This window comes from Talpa europaea (assembly GCF_964194135.1).
Source record: "Talpa europaea genome assembly, chromosome: X".
NCBI lineage: Eukaryota > Metazoa > Chordata > Mammalia > Eulipotyphla > Talpidae > Talpa > Talpa europaea.
In genome coordinates this window covers 95,659,957-95,678,002 of record NC_140081.1, presented here as the reverse complement: position 1 = coordinate 95,678,002, position 18,046 = coordinate 95,659,957, and the positions used below count along the sequence as shown (strand labels likewise).

The window sequence follows — 18,046 nt, the reverse complement described above, 5'->3', positions numbered from 1 at the left end:
CTCCCTGTTCCACTGTTCTTGCTGCTTAAAGCGGCAGCAGCGCTTCCGCGTCCCCGCGCCTGCACCTCGCTGGACCGCTGCGGGCCGCGGAGGGCCCGGGATGGGAACCGAAGACCGCGAGGCCGGGCCCTGCAGACAGGGGCGGAGCCGCCGAAGGGCGAGGGAAAGCCCGGGAAAAGCGCGCCTCAAGGACGCGGCGACGGCGCTGGCGCTGTCCTCGGCGCCGGGACGCCGCGAGAGGAGCGCGGGAAACTGTCTCTTGCACTTCGCACCCACAGCAGACGTGCCGCCGGCGACGTGGGCTCGGGAAGTGCAGCCTCCAAGGTTGCCGTACGGAGCGGACAGAGACCGTGGCCGCTGCCGCGGGCACCCGGGAGGCCCTGCCTCGAGGGGATGGACGCCCATAAAGACCTTCGTCTTTTTCGGTGCCGTGTCTGAGTTCTCAGACCGCCGATTGTTACAAACAAACAGCAACCAGAAAACATCCCTGAGGGAAAGTTGCGATTGGATTTACTTAGGAGGAAACGAGCTGATGTCCCAGACTTAGTTTGAAATGCGCCACGCAGCCGCCCTCTCCTGCCGCCCGCTGCTCCCCTCAGCAGTGTCCCTCGGTCCTTCTGCCTGCTCTGCTCCCCGCTCTGGCTCTGGTGGATCCTCTCACCCTCCCGCGCATCTGGCCTGTCCCCGGTTCTTGTATACATGAATGAATAAATCAAAAAGAAATAATAACGTTCAAGGCAAAAGGCAAGGGGTTTTTGCGAGTATGGTCTTACTGGCCATTGTTTTCTTGGGGAGCAGCTTCTGCCCTTGGAGGTGAATCTCACCTGCAGCTGCTTTTACTCACCCCTGAACAGCAGCAGATTCCTGGAGTGGGGGCTCTCAGTGTTTCCTAAGTCAGTCTGACACCCCACTCTACCTCAAGTTTTCTTCTGGTCTGGAGGAGATGGAGGGCAATGGGTCACAATACAAGTTAATGTATGGGGCCTCCCTGGTGGCACAAGGGCTTGAGACGTAACCTATGAAGCTGTCCGCAACCTCTGCAGCACGAGTTCCATCCCCGGCCAGGGAGCTACCCACATGGTGCAGCAGACCTCTCCTGTCTCCCTGCTGCTCCCTCAGCAGTGCATTTCAGTCAGTCCACCTGTTCTGCTCCCCACTCTGTCTCTGGTGAATCCTCTCACCCCCCACACCTCTGGCCTGTACCCCAGAGGTATGCGTAAATAAACAAATCTTTTTTTTAAAAAAAATAACAAGTTAATGGATGTTCCAAAGGAGGAGATACAGGCTGGCAGAGAGTGCCACCCCCTTGCTGCTTGGACCACAGAGTGACTTTTTTTTTTTTTAACATCAAGACTCTTGTGAGACCCTGGAGCAGGAGCAGATGGCGCTTGTTGGTGTAGCTCCTTAAGTGCTTCTACTCCATATGAAGATTTGTAAAGGACAAAGACAAGTAATCTGCACCCACCAGCCCCACATCCAGCACGCAAGAGAACACGCACCCCAGAAGGCACACCCTTCACGAAGACCAGTGAGAGGTGCAGTGCAGATCCTGAAGTCTGCTCTGAATGCTTCCAGCTCCTGGACAAGGACTCAGGCTCACTTCCTGGGAGGCCTCGGACACTTGACTCCATCCGGGGACTCTTGCTTCCCTCTCTGAGTTATCCTTCCAACTCCATCAGCACCGGCTGTGGTGCCAGCTGCTTTTGGCCTATGGCAGCTCAGGGATCTGAAGTCCTCTCTGCATGTTTTAAGGCCTCTGTCCCCTTTTGTCCAAACCAATACAATTTCTTTTTTAATTGGGCAGGTTTCTTGTAAATCAATTTATTTATTTATTTATTTATTTATACAAGCACTGGGTACAGTCAGAAGCGCAGGAGGGTGAGAGAATTCACCAGAGCCAGAGCGGGGAGCAGAGCAGGCAGACTGATGAAATACACTGCTGAGAGGAGCAGCGGGCGTAGCAGGAGAGGTCTGCGCGCCATGTGGGACTCTCGCTGGCGGCCAGGTGCTGTAGAGGCTGCGGGCAGCTTCTCAGCCCAGTGCTCAACTGCTACGCCACCAGGGGAAGCCCTTTATTTATTTTTTATTTATTAACTTATGCATACAAGAACTGGGGTACAGGCCAGAGGTGTGGGTGGTGAGAGGATTCAGCAGAGACAGAGCGGGCAGCAGAATAGGCAGACTGACTGAAATCCACTGCTGAGGGGAGCAGCGGGGAGACAGGAGAGGTCTGCTGCACCATGTGGGTTGTTCCCTGGCCAGGGATCGAACTCGTGCTGCAGAGGCTGCAGACAGCTTGACAGTCTGCGTCTTAACCCGTTGCGCCACCAGGGAGGGCACCCATTCTCTCTCTATTCTTCGTACGTTGACCGCTTGTGTCTATCTCTAAGCAGTCTCATTCTTGGTCTGCTCGTACTTGAGCTTAATAAGATGGCCTTGCCCTGCCAGAGTCCCCTGCAGAAGACGAGTCACATCACGCCACCCCTGCTTGAGCCGCCAGCCTCTGATGGGCTCATTCTCCCGGCGGAGATGCCGAGAGAGCTTCCTCCATGCCTGTTATTGGCTGGGAGGCCCTGTGCCCTACGCATGCAAGATGCCTCAATGCCATGGCGGACGTCGGCCTCTGCTGGCAATTAGTCTCTCCCCATCCCCTTGAAGAACATTCCTCCTGCTGCATTGCCCGGCTCAAGGACACCCCTTAGAGCTGTGACCCGGGGATATGGAAACATCTTTCAGGACCCCCAAAATCAGTGACCGGGCACTGGGACGTTGCTACTGAACCTCCGCGCCCCACACTGAGCTGGTGAGGAGGTGAAGGGGCAGGAAGGCCCCTGCCTCACGCCTGCATTCTGATCGCCTTTGAATCTTGTCTTTGTTGGCTTGCTTTGTGGGTCCACCTTTTCTTTCCATTTTTATATTATAGCATTGTTTCAAAGAGACTTTTTGAGGTGCACTTTTTCCATTTTATTTATTTTTTAAAATTAAATGAAAGACAACAGGCCCCAGATGGCGTCACTCTGCTAGGCCCACGTCCCCAAAGCGAGACTTAACACCTCGCCCAGCGGCAAGCGCAGCGCCCCCAGAAATGCACCCTGGTCAGCACTGGTGAGGAATCAGCTCACAGGCCCCGCCCACCCAGTCGACAAGGGGCGAAGGTGCACCAGGCCTCACGATGCTCTCTTTGCTTGTCAGTCTCCCCATTTGTACAGCCCTGTGGAGCTCGCTAGGGGCAGTGCTGCCCCTTCGTGGCCCTTTGAACAAAGCTAGTTAGATCTTGAAATTTATTCAGTTGCATTTTGTTATTTCATAGTATTTTCCACGTAGTTGCCCCGTTGATTTTGGAAGTCCCCAAAGACTTGAACCTTTTTTCTGCTTGCCAATACACTGCTCCGTGTCCTTACGTGCTTGGCAATCCTTGTGCGGGCTCCTGTTTGATTTTACCCTGTGGACAAACTGGGGGCCCACACTGAACATGTTTCTGTCGAGAATTTACTTTCCCTATGCCAGGAACATCACCACCCTGGACTTCCATGCTCAATCTAGGTGCCCCCTTCCTCACCCCCAATCTCGCCTGCACTGTTCATGGTGCCCTTCAGAGACCGCCTCCCTCCTGGGACCACGCCTGGGTCAGATGGAATCAAAACTTGCTTCCCTCCATCTTGCTAGTTCTGGGCTTTGAAGCAAGTCCGTTAAACCTCGCTCTGCCTCTTGGCAAAAGATTAACCCCTACATTTGCAGGGGTGTTATGGGGACTACGGGCTGTAACTGAAGTCTTAAGTGTGCAGGGAGAGATCGGTGCCCTGACACACCCAGGGCCCCGTGGGTGCGGCCCTCCTGCCCAGCGGGTCTCCTCCACCCCTACAGAAAGGCCAGCGGTAAAACAGAACAACACAGATGCTTTATTGTTTACAAAACAGGAAAACCCAGGTCCAGGGGATGGGAGTGATGCCAGGGAGGTAGAAAGGATGGAGAAGTTGCTGGGCCCCAGCATGGGGACCAATGGCCAAGGCTTAGGGTCTCGGGCCCTCGCTGCAGGCTCTGTTCAGCTGGGCTTGACTTTTGGCAAAGGTCGGCTTTTCTGCCTGCAGTCCAGGGCCTGGACCCATCCGAGGCTCCCACAAACGTGGCCAGCGTGGGCCGAAGAAAGAAGTGGCTGGCAGCCACCCCTGAGGCGGTGAGCTGCTCCAGGGCAGGTGGGCAGGTGGAAGCCAGACCGAGGGGCTTCGTGGACCCCTGCCCGAAGCTTGACAGGGCTACCCGCCCTCTTTCCTCTCCCTCCCTTCAGACTCCAGCCCCCAGGAGAGAATGGCTGAGGCAGGAAGGAAGGCAGCTGGGCCTAAGTTTCTTCCTCTCTTTCTAGCCAAGTGAGAGAGGAGCCGCTGAGGCCCGTGGGAGAACTGCAGGGGAATGGGGGTGCCCACCGCGAGGAGAGGGCACCTGTACAGGCAATCAACGAAATCTTAAACACGAAGTCCGAACTCCAAGCACCAGTCTGCGTGCGGCCCGCTCTGTGCAGGCGAGCGGCTGCTTGGAGCGGGCGCACCTAGCACGGGGGCTGCAGGTGGTTGTGCAGCTGCTCCGCCTGTGTCTTGAGGCGCTGGAACTCCTCCTGGATGAAGTCGGTCAGGGCTTTGCGCATCTCTACCTGAGGGAGGGACTGGGGCTGGCCTGCCGTCCTCAGGGCGCTTCACCCTGGGGTCCTGGGTGGCCCAAGGGGGCTGGGAGGCACAGAGGAGACCCAGGGGCGGGGGGACTCACCGTGGACTTGTTCTCCGCCCGGAGCCGCTCCAGCACTGGCAGGGCACTGAAGGGCTTCCCAATCAGCACGGTGATTTTCTGTGGGAAGGCAGCCGTGGAGGGGACAGGAACGGGGGTGTGCCCACCTCTCTGGCCCGAGCGTGCGGGGGAGCCAGAAACCAAGTCCTTCCCCAGACTTGCTGCAGGCTCCCTCGGGGCCACGCTCCCTCTTTAAAACGAGGTGGTTGGGCTAGCCCATCCTGGGAGCCAAGGTCTAGATGTCCTGTCCTGTCCCAACCTCCAGGCCCACCCCTGCCTGGCCAGATCGCCTTTGTTGTCCTTCTACCCGGTCTCAGGGCCAGGAAGTCCCTCTCTATGTGCCACTTGGTCCCCCTGCTGCAGCCTCAAGCTCGGCTCCTCTGCACGTGGCCTCAGGAGTGCCGAGTAAGACATAGGGCCGGTGGTGGACAGACGGACACACGAGGTTGGCAGCCCCTACGCACCTGGCCGAAGCGGGGGAAGTAGGGCGGGCTGTTAGGCAGGACGTCGTTCATTCCTGCAGCAGCAGACAGAGGGCCGGAGGCAGACGTGGGGTGAAGCCTGGCAGCCCCGCACTCCACAAACCCCCCCACCCCCCCAACACCACCAGGAAAGCCCCTCCCTCCTCCCATCCCCAGCCTCAGCCTGGACCGGGACGGGGCTCACCGACATGCCACAGCGGCAGGATTACAGGGTCAAGACGGCACTCGGCGACCAGGCGCCCGATTCCTGCCCCGGGGAGAGGCAGAGCGTTGTCGCCAGCCTGAGCCAGCGCCAGCCCTCGCCGCGGCTCGCCTGGCCTGCCACTACCGCCCCCACGGCCACACTCCAGCCGGGCGCAAGAGGCCAGTCCGGCGCCGGCGGCCAGCCCCGGGTCGGGAGGCAGCGCCCTTACCCCACTTGAAGCGCAGGAACTCCGAGCTCATGTTCACCTTCCCTGTGGCGAGAGGGTGGACGTGAGGCGGCCCTGCCCACACGCTGCAGGGGCTTGGGCCCCGGCACCCAACTGACCTTCTGGGAAGATGTGCACCCAGTCCCCATGGTTGAGCTTCTCCAGGATGAAGTCCATGCCCCTCTGGTAGACGCCGTCCCCTGCCAAGCGAAAGCCTCTCCCTGTCAGGCCCCGTCCTCCGCCCAGGGCGCCCCCTCCGCCCCTCCCTGGGGACCAAGCTGCAGCTTGGGGACACCCTCATTCTGCCCCGCGCCGCTCACCCCGAGCCCGCGCCCGCCCGCAGCTCCGAACCGTCTGCTTGGCCCAGCCCAGGCGGCCCTGGCCTCTCCCTCCGCATGAGCGCCCAGCCAGCAGCGCCCTGGCCATGTCGGGCAGAAACTCGGACCATGGCGATTCCCCCGCTCACCTCTGAGCCCCAGCGTGGTCCCTGGCAGGGCCCTCCCTCCCAGGCAGGCTCTGGGAGCCCGGGCTTTCTCCTGAGGATGAGGTGCCCCCCACCGTCGGAACAAACCTCCACCGTTCTGACTTCCAGCCTCACTCGGCCCCAGACTGCGGGCAGCAGCCCCTCGCTGGGGTCTCCGCAGGTGGGTTCCGCCACCCCTCCAGCCCGCCGGCCCCTCCTCCCAAGACTCTCCCCCAGACCCCCCCAGAGTCTCTCTAGGGAAGCCTTTAGGGAAAGGGAGGATATTCACCAGTTAGACGTGCTTCACCACCGGCGGGCAGGGAGCTGCCCCGCGGCGAGCAGCGCTCGCCTTGGAGGTGCCCTGAGACCATGACACTGGACATGGGCCTGGCGGCCAGCAACGTAACACGCGGCCTCATGCCCCTGCCAGCTTCCACCCTGCAGAGCGCTGGAGACAACATGAGCACACAGTTCAGAGTGGACAGCGACCAGAGGGGGCCGGGGAGAGCGCAGGGGCATCGACTCTCCTTCTCTGGGGGACTGGGGAGCAGAGAGCCACGTCACCGAAAGGGAGAGAGACACACAGACCCTCGGACTAGGGTGCCCGCGCGTCCACGCACGTGTGCGCTGCACAACGGACTTTGAACCTGTTCTCTGCAAGGCCAATTCTCATTCTGATGCAAATGGGGACCTGGGCCGTGAGCCGGCAGCTCCCTGAGGGGCTGCAGTTGGGGGGCAGTCGCCCCTGCACTCATCCAGAGAGCATGTGCTGGTGGCATCCTGTGGGAGGGCCAGGTGTAGCCGAGGCAGCTGGCTGGAAGTTGGGACCCTTGTGGTCGGCGCAGGAGCCACAGACGTCGCGTGTTTTACCTGTGCAGATGCTCTGTCCACGCCGTCGTGCGGCTGCACCAAAGACACTGATGCGCCGTGCCACGGTACCAGGTCTACCCCCGGGGAGAAGGGAGCTCTTTGGGACGGAAGCAAGGTATGCCGCCCCGCCCACGGCCTTACTGAAGGGGCTTCGGGTTCAGACTCTGCTCTTTTTAATTGTGCAACAGGACTTAGTGCAGATGGAACGGAGTGAGGTAAGTGGGCGGGGCAGGAGGCGCAGCCACACCCCCACACCTGAACTGCCCTCAGCTCCTGTGCCTGGGGGGGGGTTGTCTGTCCCTGGAGGCGTCCAAGGCGCAGAGGGGTCTAGAAGGCAGCCTTCCTGTGCCTGGGCGGCCCTCTACCCTCTGTGCTCTGAGGGGCTGTCCTGGGCCACCTCGCCTCTGCAAGACTCCCTTGTGCCTGTGTCCCCTTCTATCTTTACCCCCCACCATTCTTTTGAGTTCTGGCCTCGTGCCACCCATGCCGGTGGCCTGCCCCCCCCCCCACACCCAGAGGCGACAGGCTACTCAGATGAAGCGCCTGCAAAGAGGGGTTCCCACCTCACCTTGCCACTCCCCTCCCCAAGCCCACACTGCTTTGCACTCACGCGACCCTCCGGGTGGCTCAGCGTCCAGACGTCACCTAGTGTGTCTGTGTCCCCCTCAGTGTTCTCATTCCCTTGCTCCCCCACACCCAACCTATCCACACGTCCTCTCAGCTCTGCATCCAATGCCTGGCTCCAAACAGCCCCCTTCTCCGGCTCCCGCCCCAGGGGCCCAGCTGGGCCCCTCTGTTGCTAGAATTACTGCGCCAGCCCCTCCCCGGCTCTGGCCTCCCCAACCTGCTCCACACGCAGCCACACTGCAACCTGGCGGCTCCCCTGGGACCCCAGAGGCAGCACGGTACTGAGCTGCTTGGGGTCTGCAAGAAAGCACACCCCAATCCTTAGTCTGATTATTCCGTTCAGTCCACAACCTACATTTTCTCTTTCATTTTCTCTCCTACCTCTCTGGTGCCTGGCATGTGCCTGTCAAGAGCACCTTTCCCGTCACACGCTGCCTGGCAAAGTCCGCTTCTTCAAAGGAAAGAATCACCTGAATTCAAATCCTGGCTTGGCCACCCCTTGCCCTGTGATCTGAAGCCAGCAGTTTAATTGCTCCTGGCTCCCAAGTCTGCAAAATGGAGATCAAGGCGGCCGCCACCTCCCGAGGCTCCCAGGGAGTGCCGAGTGCTTGCTCCCTGCTATGCCCCTCAGCGCACAAGCCCGTCTGCTCCGCCAAACCCTGCAGCCTCCAGCACGTGCCACTACCACCACAGATGTGCGATGCCACACTAACACCAGCGAGCCTCAACTCCTCCCGGAGAGGGGGCCTGGGGTCACACCTCCCGGGCTTCAGACGCCGGGCCCTTGAGCACTTGCAGAGAACTGAGCACTGCTGCCTCTCCATGCTGCCAAACTCCAGACACCAGCCATCAGCCTCCTGGCCCAAAGGAGGCCAGAGAAGTCCCCAGCAGGCCCTCCCAAGGAGACGCTCACCTCTACACACCGGCACGCACTTGCCCAGGCTGAAGAAGTGCGAGTGCAGCTCCTTGGTGAAGCAGATGTCAGCGGCCGCGGGGGTCCTGGAGTGGGACAGACACCATCACCCCTGCCCCCAGCATGAGGCCTGATACCGCGGACAACATGGACTGGAGGCAAAGGAGGGCCTGTGGGGCCCCACCCCCTGCCCTGCCTGGACTGCTGGACGCCGCCTCCTGGGCAGAACAGGAGGAGGGCCAATCCCGGCAGAGACGGGTGAGGCCTGCCAGGCCCACTGTGAGGGGCCCATTCCTCCTCACCAACGCATCAACTTCAGGTTCCAGATGTGGCGGAGTTTCAGGATCCCTAGAGAAGAAGACGAAAGGCTTCATGCGCCAACTCACCTGGTCCTTAAGGAGCAGCTCTCCTGTCACCCATCTCAGGGGATGTGGGACAAGGACCCCAGCACTACCATTTCTCCAGTCTGTCTTCCCGACTCTTGGCTTGCACCCTCCAGTTCTCCCTCCCCTCCCCCCTCCCCCGATCTGATCTCACTCATCATCCCCTCCATCTGGTCTGCCTTCCTCCCCAATATATCCCGATGCTGCCTGTTCTTGGACACTTGTCCCTTGTACAGGCCAGTCCAGGCTGCTGGATGACCTCCTGGACTCCATCCATAGCAGCCGTGGGCCCTTCTTCACCCAGCAGCCAGGGCGGATGTTGAAAGATTGTAATGTCACCAGGTGGCTCCCCATGTGTGGTGGCAACCCTGGGCACCCTCCACCCAGCCAAGCAAGTCCCTGTGAGGCCAGCAGTGTGGGAACCTGGGGAGGGAGGGGCTTCCAATGAGGCTGGCTGAAGGATACAAACGCAGGCTGGGCCAACCTGGAAGCAGGACACAGGCCTTCGAGCCCATAGCCCAGAGCTCCCTTGACAGGACACCTGAGGCCCTTGGAATTGTTCCCAAGACTCTGGGAGCTTTGACAGTTTAGAGAGCGGAGGGTCCAACAGAGCTGATGCACCAGAGAAAGAGGCCAGGAAGCTGCCAGGGCTAGCCCCGCAGCCATTTCTTCACTTCCTCATTCCCTTATCCCATTCCCTGAGAGGATTCTGATGGGGCCACAAGCGAAACCTTCACCCCAGGAAAGGACACCCCAGAAATAAGCATGCCAGGACTATGTGAAGAGGCCAGGGAGGAAGGAGCTTGGTCTGCTTTTCTGTGGCCTGCTCCCGGGTTCTCCCGCCTCCCTGTGCCCAGCCTGCCATCTGGGTACCCCAGAGATGAGGGTCGTCCATGCAGGACTGGTGATTGGAGACCGTGATGAGGGGGGTGGTGGGGCCTCGGTTCTCAATGAGCTCGTATAGCACCTCCTTGTTGTGGACCGTGAGCTGGTTCATGTACTCTGGGGGGAAGAGAAAAATGGGGGGGCCTTGGCCTCCTTCTCCCAAGGTCCCAAAGTTACCGCCAGCCCACTAGGCCCAGCCAACGCCTCAAACCCCAACTCTGGTGGGTGTACATTCTCGTCTCCCACCCTACCCACCCCGCCTCCACTCCAGGCCCACTCACTGGTCCAGAAGCAGCTGTAGGTGCCCACCAGACCCATGACGACGCTGCTGGCCAGGGTCCAGGTGAGCGGCGGCACCGCCGGGAACGGCCACTTCACATGAAGGGGCATCTCCCAGGGCCACCCCCGCCTCCGGGCGGCCTGTGGGGCCGCGCTCGGTCTGTGCCCTCAAGCGCACGACCGCCGGACAGGGGGCGGGGGAAGCCACAGCTCGGGGCGGCAGTGGACAACCAAGGTCACCTCCCGGGTCAGGTCAGAGCCGGGCCGGGCCGGCCCCGCTCTCTCGCCACAGACGAGACGCCACCGGGGTCACGAGCCGGGGACGGCAAAGAGGGGCAAGAGGGGTCGGCGGAGGCAGCCGCGCGCCCCGCGCACACGCCGGAAAGCGAGCCGGCGCCGGCGACTGTCGCAAACTGCATTCCGGCCGCCGGGCGACGACGGGGCGGGGCCTACAGGCTCGGGGCCCCGCCCCTCCCCGGTCCGCGCCTGCGCAGTCCCGAGTTCCCGGCGCCGGGCCTGGGAGCGTCTCCGTGCGTCCGGGGCTAAGCCGCGCCCTTTCCTGCCACCGGTCAAGGTCGGGGCTGACAGAGCGCTCTTGCGGGGGCATCCCCCCCCTTTTTTTATGGAATAAAATTCATCTAACATAGCGTTAACCGTTTGATTGTATTTTATAGCATTTTATGTTATACATGACACTTCGTGTTTGTAGCATACGTTGTAGGTATGTAATGGTAGGTCATTTAACATAATTACATGCAGTTTTACTTAGGCTATTCCATAATTATACCATACGTATGCGTGATGTAACGTCTACTGTGATAGAGCACCAGGGGACGTACAGGACACCTCCTTAATGTCATTTAGTACGTTCACAGTGTTGTCAGCCATCAGCTCTAACTCCAAAACATGCTCATCGCCCCACAGAAAAGCCCTGTACCCTCTGCGCAGTCTATTTTTTTTTTTAAGATTTATTTATTTATGCATACAAGAGCTGGGGTACAGGCCAGAGATGCGGGGGGGGGGGGTGAGAGGACTCACCAAAGACAGAGTGGGGGACAGAACAGGCAGATGGACTGAAATCCACTGCTGAGGGGAGCAGCCTGGAGACAGGAGAGGTCTGCTGCGCTATGTGGGTCAGCTCCCTGGCAAGGGATCGAACTCGTGCTGCAGAGGCTGTGGATTGCTTCATAGTGCGGTGCTTAACCCCTTACGCCACCAGGGAGGCCCTGCGCAGTCTATTTTTAAAGGACAAGTTCATTGCTCCTCACCACCTGCCACCTTAGCTCGCCGGTGCTGCCCACTGGCCGTCGCTCCGCTGACTGCAGGACAACCACCCGCTGTCCACCGAGGACCGGCCGCCAGCCCACAGCCCCGACCTGGTCCCCCAGTCTCTAGCCCCTTCTTGGCACCAGTAGTAGAGCTCCCCTTGACTTCCACCGCCCTGACCAGTTCCAGTTGCGACTGTCCTCCCCTTGGGGTACCCAGGCGCAGGGGAGGGAGCAGTCATACTGGCACCAAGGCTGAGGACCTGGACAGAAGGCTAGCTGCCAGATTCCCCACTTTGGGTGCGAGCTCCTGCGGCTCCCTACACAACGCCAGGTGGGGGCCCAGCACCGGATCCCGGAGCCTGGGAGCCGCAGCATGGCGATGGGGGTGTGGGGGAAGGGGTGGGGGATGCAGGCGGCGCCAGGTCCCTGTCGCTGCGCGCCCTTGGCACAGGCAACCACTCATTAAAGGGCTGCCGCAGCTCGGCCACTCTCTGTGACTCACAGCTCTGTCGTGGCCCCCAGCCCCGTCGCCGCCAGTGTGGAGCCCCCTGCGGGCGGAGAAAGGCGGGGTCCTGCCTGGGTGGGCGGGGCGGTCGGCAGTTCCCAGGCCCAGTTTATCAAGCCAACTAACAACTGGGTGACGCGGGGTGACCAGTGAACACCTGATCCTCAGAGTGAGCTCGGGGCAGGGGCTGGACAATGCACACAAAGCCGACTGTCCATTAGCACCTAGTGCATCACCAGGTCGACCGTTTTCAAAAATCCTCAGGTGCAGTCCACTGGTAGCCAAGCCGGGTCCCGGCAGAGAGGGTGCTGGTGCAGGCAGAGGCCTTTTGCGGCTGCAGCCTGGTCAGGGGAGTGCAGTGCAGGCTGCGGCCAGCCTCAGGGAAGTCTGGAAGCTTCCAGGCAATTCCTGCATGACGACAGCATCGCCAAGCCAAGGGTCTCTGTCAAGATGTGCTGTGGTTCATGGCGTCCAGATGCCATTTGTACACTTTTTTTTTTTTTAAAGATTTTTTTTTTAGAGGCATGTTTATTTATTTATTATATTTGTTTGTTTGTTTTTTGTTTATACAAGCACTGGGTACAGTCAGAAGCGCGGGAGGGTGAGAGAATTCACCAGAGCCAGAGCGGGGAGCAGAGCAGGCAGAAGGGCCGAAGGACACTGCTGAGGGGAGCAGCAGGCGGCAGGAGAGGTCTGCTGTGCAATGTGGGACCCTCCTCCGGTGGCCGGGGAGCAGCCGGGGATCGAACCGGCGCAGCAGAGGCTGCGGGCAGCTTCGCAACCCAGCGCTCAACCGCTGCGCCACCGGGGAGGCCCGCCATTTGTACACTTTTTAAAGTCTCTGTCCAGGATCCGTGTGTCTGGTTGTTCAGACAAGGTTGGGGTAGTCCCCCGGCTTGTTCCCTGACCACTGGTGGTATCCTTAAGTCCACTGGGGCATTGTCTAATTTTCTTGCCCAAAGTGACTTGTGCTTTGACTTTAGTGACCCCATTTTATATCTGACATAGTTCATTTAAACTTTTTCATAACTTATTAAATAGCGTGAATACTGAAATGTTTGCACAATAAAAATCTCTGCAGCAGGGCCTGCCCTCCCTGAGAAGGGGAGGGACTGAGCTGGGCCCGCCTAAGGTTGGGGTGGGGCCTGGCCGGGTGTGTCCAGAAGCCTGGAGCCTACCACTTCCTCTTTTCTCAGTCTACTGGCTGCCTGGGCCAGTGCTGCCAGCCCGTGGGGTGTCTGCTTCGCTCCCAGCTGAGCCCAGCGTGGAGACAGCCCCTCTGCACAGGTACGGGAGTCTCCTGGGCACACTAGGGGGTTGGGCAGTTAGCCCCAGCCTGGGGAGGAGGTCGAGAGGGAAACCCAGGCCTGGAACCAAGCCTGGTGTTGGCTGCCCAGGCTGGGCTTTGGGTTGAGGCAAGGAACCGTCGCCCCCTGCCACTTGTTACCCTTGGCCCCCTCTGGGGACTGCTGGCCCAGAGCCTCCAAGCCTGTCCAGCGCAATCCAGAAGCACACAGACATCCCCAAATAGGCACCAGGACAGGGGCCAAACTAGCTTGAGTGACAGAACAGGTGGACAGGGAGAAACAGGCATTGAGCCCAGCCCGCAGGGTGAAGGGAATACACAGAGGGGTGAGAAAGAGAGGCGGCTGAGCCTGAGCAAGGCAGAAAGTGAGGCCCAGGGGCAGGTGACACAGTGACAGAGTAGAGAACAGACAGAAGTTGAGGGTCTTACGTTACTAACAAGAGCCACACCAACAGGGAGTGGAGTCAGGAGCTGAGGCCTGAAGGCAAGGCAAGAGGAGCCTAACACAAAGATAAGCCAAGAGAGAAATTCAGGAGGGGGGCTCCCGTTCATGAGGTGAACAAGGAGGGCAGGTGGCAGCAGGGGCGTGGGAAAGAGGCTCCATCACACTGCAATGGGGTGACTTGTCTGAGATCACTCAAAGGCATGCACCTCAAGCCAAGCAATTGTGCTACTGGGAGTTTGTCTTAAAGATAACATCTCAGAAGTGGGGCAAGAGGCCTGTGAAGATGTTCCTCCTAGGTGCTAATAGTGCTGAAGAGTTGGAATCACTTTAAAGCAGCCACTCTAGGGCCTCCCCAGTAGTGCAGCAGGTTGAGTGCAGTGCTGTGAAGCTGTCCGCAGCCTCTGCAGTGTGGGTTGATTCCCGGCCGGCCAGGGAGATACCCACATGGTGCGGCAGACCTCTCCTGTCTTGCCCACTGCTCCCCTCAGCAGTGTTTTCCATCGTTCTGCCTGTTCTGTTCCCTGCTCTGTCTCTGGTGAATCCTCTCGCCCTCCCATGCCTCTGGCCTGTACCCCAGCTCTTGTATAAATAAATAAATAAATCTTAAAAAAAAGCAGCCAATCTAAAGACGGTGCTGGGGTCTGCCCAGAGGAACTGAAAGCAGGAGCCTGAGGACATTTGCACACCTGTGCTCAGAGCATGCTTCACAGTAGCCAAGAGGTGGCAGCTGCCTGGGTGTCCAGTAACTGACCAGGGCCAGACACTCTGCAGTGCGCCCACACAATGGAATGTTATTCAGCCTTGAAAAAGAAGGGTGTGCGAGAGGGTCCTCCCTGGTGGGCAGGGGTTAGTCTCAGCACTGTGAAGCTGTCGCCAGCCACTGCGGCCTGAGTGCGATCCCTGGCCAGGGAGCTACCCACAGGGCGCAGCAGACCCCTCCTGTCTCCCCGCTGCTCCCCTCAGCAGTGGATTTCAGTGGATCCGCCTGTTCTGCTCCCCACTCTTTCTCTGGTGAATCCTCTCACCCCCCGCACCTCTGGCCTGCAGCCCAGTTCTTGTGTGCATAAATAAATAAAAATAAATCTGGAAAAGACAAAGAAGGGCATGCAAGTCCGAGGCGACACGGAAGGACCTTGGGGGCACGATGCTCCGTGAAATCAGCCAGTCTCAAAGGCAGGTGATCTACACCTCACTGGCACCCGCTCCCAGAGCAGCCAGATTCACAGAGACAGAGCAGAATGGGGGTGCTGGAAGGGGGTGCCGGGACAGTGGAGTTGGTGACTCATGGGGACAGAGGCCACTTGGGGGAAGAGGTAGGGGTGCGTGTACCACCATGTGCATGGACTTCATGCCATGTCCTTCTGGAACCAGAACTGAGTCCAGCTGGGACGGCACCCTGGGACGACCTGGATTCCTGCGGAGGTTCCCAGCACCCTAGACACAGACATGCACCCCCCAGCTGTGCTCCTGCTCCTGCTCCTGGACGCGGGGGCTAAGGCTTTTCGCATCTGTGCCTTCAACACCCAGCGCCTGACACTGGCCAAGGTGGCCAGGGAGCACGTGATGGACACCTTGGTTCGGGTAGGTTCATGGCAGCAGCCAAGCCCAGCGCCTCAGGACCCAAATTCCCCAGCCCTGCCCGACCAGGGGCCTGTCCCAGGAGAGAGAGGGCATGAAGAGATGTGGGTGCAGAGACGTGAAACTTTCCTTCTCCGTCACTGGGGTCAGTCTCCTCCTCTGTGAAGTGGGTGCAGTATAGGTGCGGGTAACACCCAATCTCCTCCCGGGTCCTTTCCAGTCCCCCTGCTCTCTGTGGGCCACAACCTGTGCACCAGGGCACTCTTGGCTATGCCATACCAGTTTTCCAGGGACATGGCCCCTCCTGGGACACCTCACATTGAGCAGCCTATGCTGGTGTCCTGCAGATCGTGGCTCGCTGCGACATCATGGTGCTGCAGGAGGTGGTGGACTCTTCCGACAGCGCCATCCGTCTCCTGGTTCGAGAGCTCAATCGGTGAGGAGGTCTGTGGGCCTGGTAGGGGCCTGCGCAGATCTTGGGGCCTGACCCTGGGTTCTCCTTTTCCGGCAGATCCGATGATTCTGGGCCCTTCAACTACCTGAGCAGCCCCCAGCTGGGGCGAAGCACGTACATGGAGAAATATGTGTATGTCTATAGGTGAGCGCAGATGGCAGCCAGGGCAGACCTGGCATGTGACCTGGGGCGAGGCGACCCCCAACGGTCCCCCCCAGGGAGACCCTCCTCATGGCCCCGTCTCCTCCATGCTTTTATTTTGGGAGCTTTCCTGCACCTCAGGACACGCTGTGTGCCTACTGCAGGAGGCCTTTTCCATGCCGATGCAGCCCCTATCCGCTTCCCGACGCAGCCCCCCTGGGCAGGGTGGGCTAGCCCGCTATGGCAGTGGCTGGCAGCGGCTGCGGTTTCTGAGAAAAGGCCCAATGGGGGTGCACTGTGGGTCTTGGGTGGGCCCAATTTCCAGGAACAGCCCTCAGGCCCTGGGAGGGCAACCTGGAGGGAGTCCTTTGGGGCCTGGGTCGAGAGGGCAAGGGGGCGGTCAAGAAGAGAGGCCTGCTTCTTTGCGTGGATGAAATTGTACCGTATCTAGAACTCCCGCCCAATGAGCAGGGACAGAAATGCGTCCACTCGAGAATGCTCTAGCTGAGCTCCGGCATCCCGCCCAAGGGAGTGCCTGGGTCTGCCAACCGAAGGGCTTCACCCACACTGGCCTATTGTACAGCTGTGGGAAGGAGAGATGCTCGGCCCGCTCCCCCCCCCCCCCGCAGCCATGGGTAGCCCCAAAATGCCTGTGCTAGGGCACAGATGCACACAGAAGCTACTACAGTGAAAGGCCAGAAGAGGCAGCTGCACAGAGGCAGAGCGGCTCGGCGCAGCCAGGGGCTGCGGAGGGGAGCGGGAGGCTTCCGTGGTGGGCGCGCGGCTTCTCTGGGGCTGAGAAGAATGAACTCAGGTGGTTGTGGGGATGGCAGCCCAGCTCAGGAGTGTGCTGAGACAGCTCAACTGTGCAACTTAAACCAGTGCCTGTTCGACTGGAAAACAGTTCCAGAGGAAAAGCTAGACAGGTGGAGCCAGGCCCGCTGCCCTCGGGCTGCTGCTCAGGGTCGGCACTTGCAAACCAAAATCAGGGACATGGGGCCCTGTTCCCGGTCCCCTGGTCACGCAGGTCACACAAGACGAGGGTCCTGGAGCACTACGTGTACAATGACAAGGATGACCTCTTTGCCCGCGAGCCCTTTGTGGCCCAGTTCACTCTGCCCAGCAACGGTAGGAGGGAGGGCTGGCGACGCTGCGGGAGGGATGGGAAGGGGTCTCTGGCTGGCTCTCCCAGGCTGGGCCCCCAGAGGAGACCGGGGCGGGTGAGAGCTAGAGTGGGTGGGAGCCCTCTGTGCCCGGGGGTCTTGCAGTCCTCCCCAGCCTGGCACTGGTCCCGCTGCACACCACCCCAAAGGCTGTGGAGACAGAGCTGAACGCCCTGCACGACGTCTTTCTGGACGTCTCCCGGCGCTGGCAGAGCCAGGTAGGGCTGGGCAGACGGCACATGGAGGAAGAGGAGGGGCCGGACTGGCAACTGGGCCTGATGGCTGCCCCCTCTCCAGGATGTCATCCTGCTCGGGGACTTCAATGCTGACTGTGCTTCGCTGCCCAAAAAGCGCCTGGGCGAGCTGGTGCTGCGGACTCAGGCTGGGTTCCACTGGGCCATCGGAGACGAGGAGGACACCACAGTGCGGGCCAGCACCCACTGTGCCTACGACCGCATCGTGCTGCACAGCGAGCGCGCCCAGGGCCTGCTGCGGGCCGCTGGTGCCTTCTGCTTCCCCAAGAGCTTCCAGCTCAGTGAAGTGGAGGTAAAGGGCTGAGGCAGAAACAGGGTCCCAGGGAAGGCCCTCGGCCTTGACGCTCATGGTCCATCTCACCACCTGCCTCCAGGCCCTCAACATCAGCGACCACTACCCTGTGGAGGTGGAGCTGGAGCTGAGCAGGGCGGCGCACACGCTTCAGCCCCTCAGCCTGGCCACACTGTTGCTGCCGTCACTGCTGCTGCTGCTCCTGCCTGCCCCGCTGGGCCCGGTAGCCTGATCGCGATGACTACACTACTGCCTTCGGGACTCAAACCTAGCCTTCCCTGGCCATCCTGCCCTGCAGCCCAAGAGACTCCCAAGGGGCTGCGGTTGTAGCGCCTCCCCTCCGCCCCCGCCGCCTTTTCTTTGCTTAGGCTTGGGCTGTTCTTTGGTGGGGCCAGATCAGGAATTAGAATGTGGAAGAGGAAGGTAGGGGTGCTGAGGCTGGGCCCTCTTCCCGCAGGTCATGGCAGGCCCCTGGGTTGAGGGACGCGGGGGTGGGGGGGGGGAGAGGTGGCAGGTGATCTTGGCTGAAATGCAGGGCTCAGAAAAAGGAAT

At 60.2% G+C, this 18,046-nt stretch overlaps 2 protein-coding genes across 2 annotated transcripts; one reads left to right on the top strand and one right to left on the bottom strand.

Annotated features, from left to right (window-relative positions):
* Nucleotides 1-4,543: 4,543 nt before the first annotated feature.
* TAFAZZIN (tafazzin, phospholipid-lysophospholipid transacylase) lies at nucleotides 4,544-10,224 on the bottom strand (the record flags this gene model as incomplete). Its single annotated transcript, XM_084259062.1, has 10 exons — nucleotides 10,091-10,224; nucleotides 9,798-9,926; nucleotides 8,844-8,889; nucleotides 8,542-8,627; nucleotides 5,788-5,868; nucleotides 5,672-5,713; nucleotides 5,443-5,505; nucleotides 5,241-5,293; nucleotides 4,759-4,836; nucleotides 4,544-4,645 (listed from the first exon to the last, which is right to left on the bottom strand). Exons 1-10 carry the CDS (start codon nucleotides 10,197-10,199, stop codon nucleotides 4,544-4,546), a joined length of 789 nt encoding a protein of 262 aa, XP_084115188.1. The 5' UTR covers nucleotides 10,200-10,224.
* Nucleotides 10,225-15,058: 4,834 nt separating this feature from the next.
* DNASE1L1 (deoxyribonuclease 1 like 1) lies at nucleotides 15,059-17,726 on the top strand (the record flags this gene model as incomplete). Its single annotated transcript, XM_084258605.1, has 7 exons — nucleotides 15,059-15,193; nucleotides 15,538-15,626; nucleotides 15,702-15,788; nucleotides 16,813-16,913; nucleotides 17,054-17,166; nucleotides 17,246-17,494; nucleotides 17,577-17,726. The coding sequence occupies 7 exons, from the start codon at nucleotides 15,059-15,061 to the stop codon at nucleotides 17,724-17,726; spliced, it is 924 nt and encodes a 307-aa protein (XP_084114731.1).
* Nucleotides 17,727-18,046: the final 320 nt, after the last annotated feature.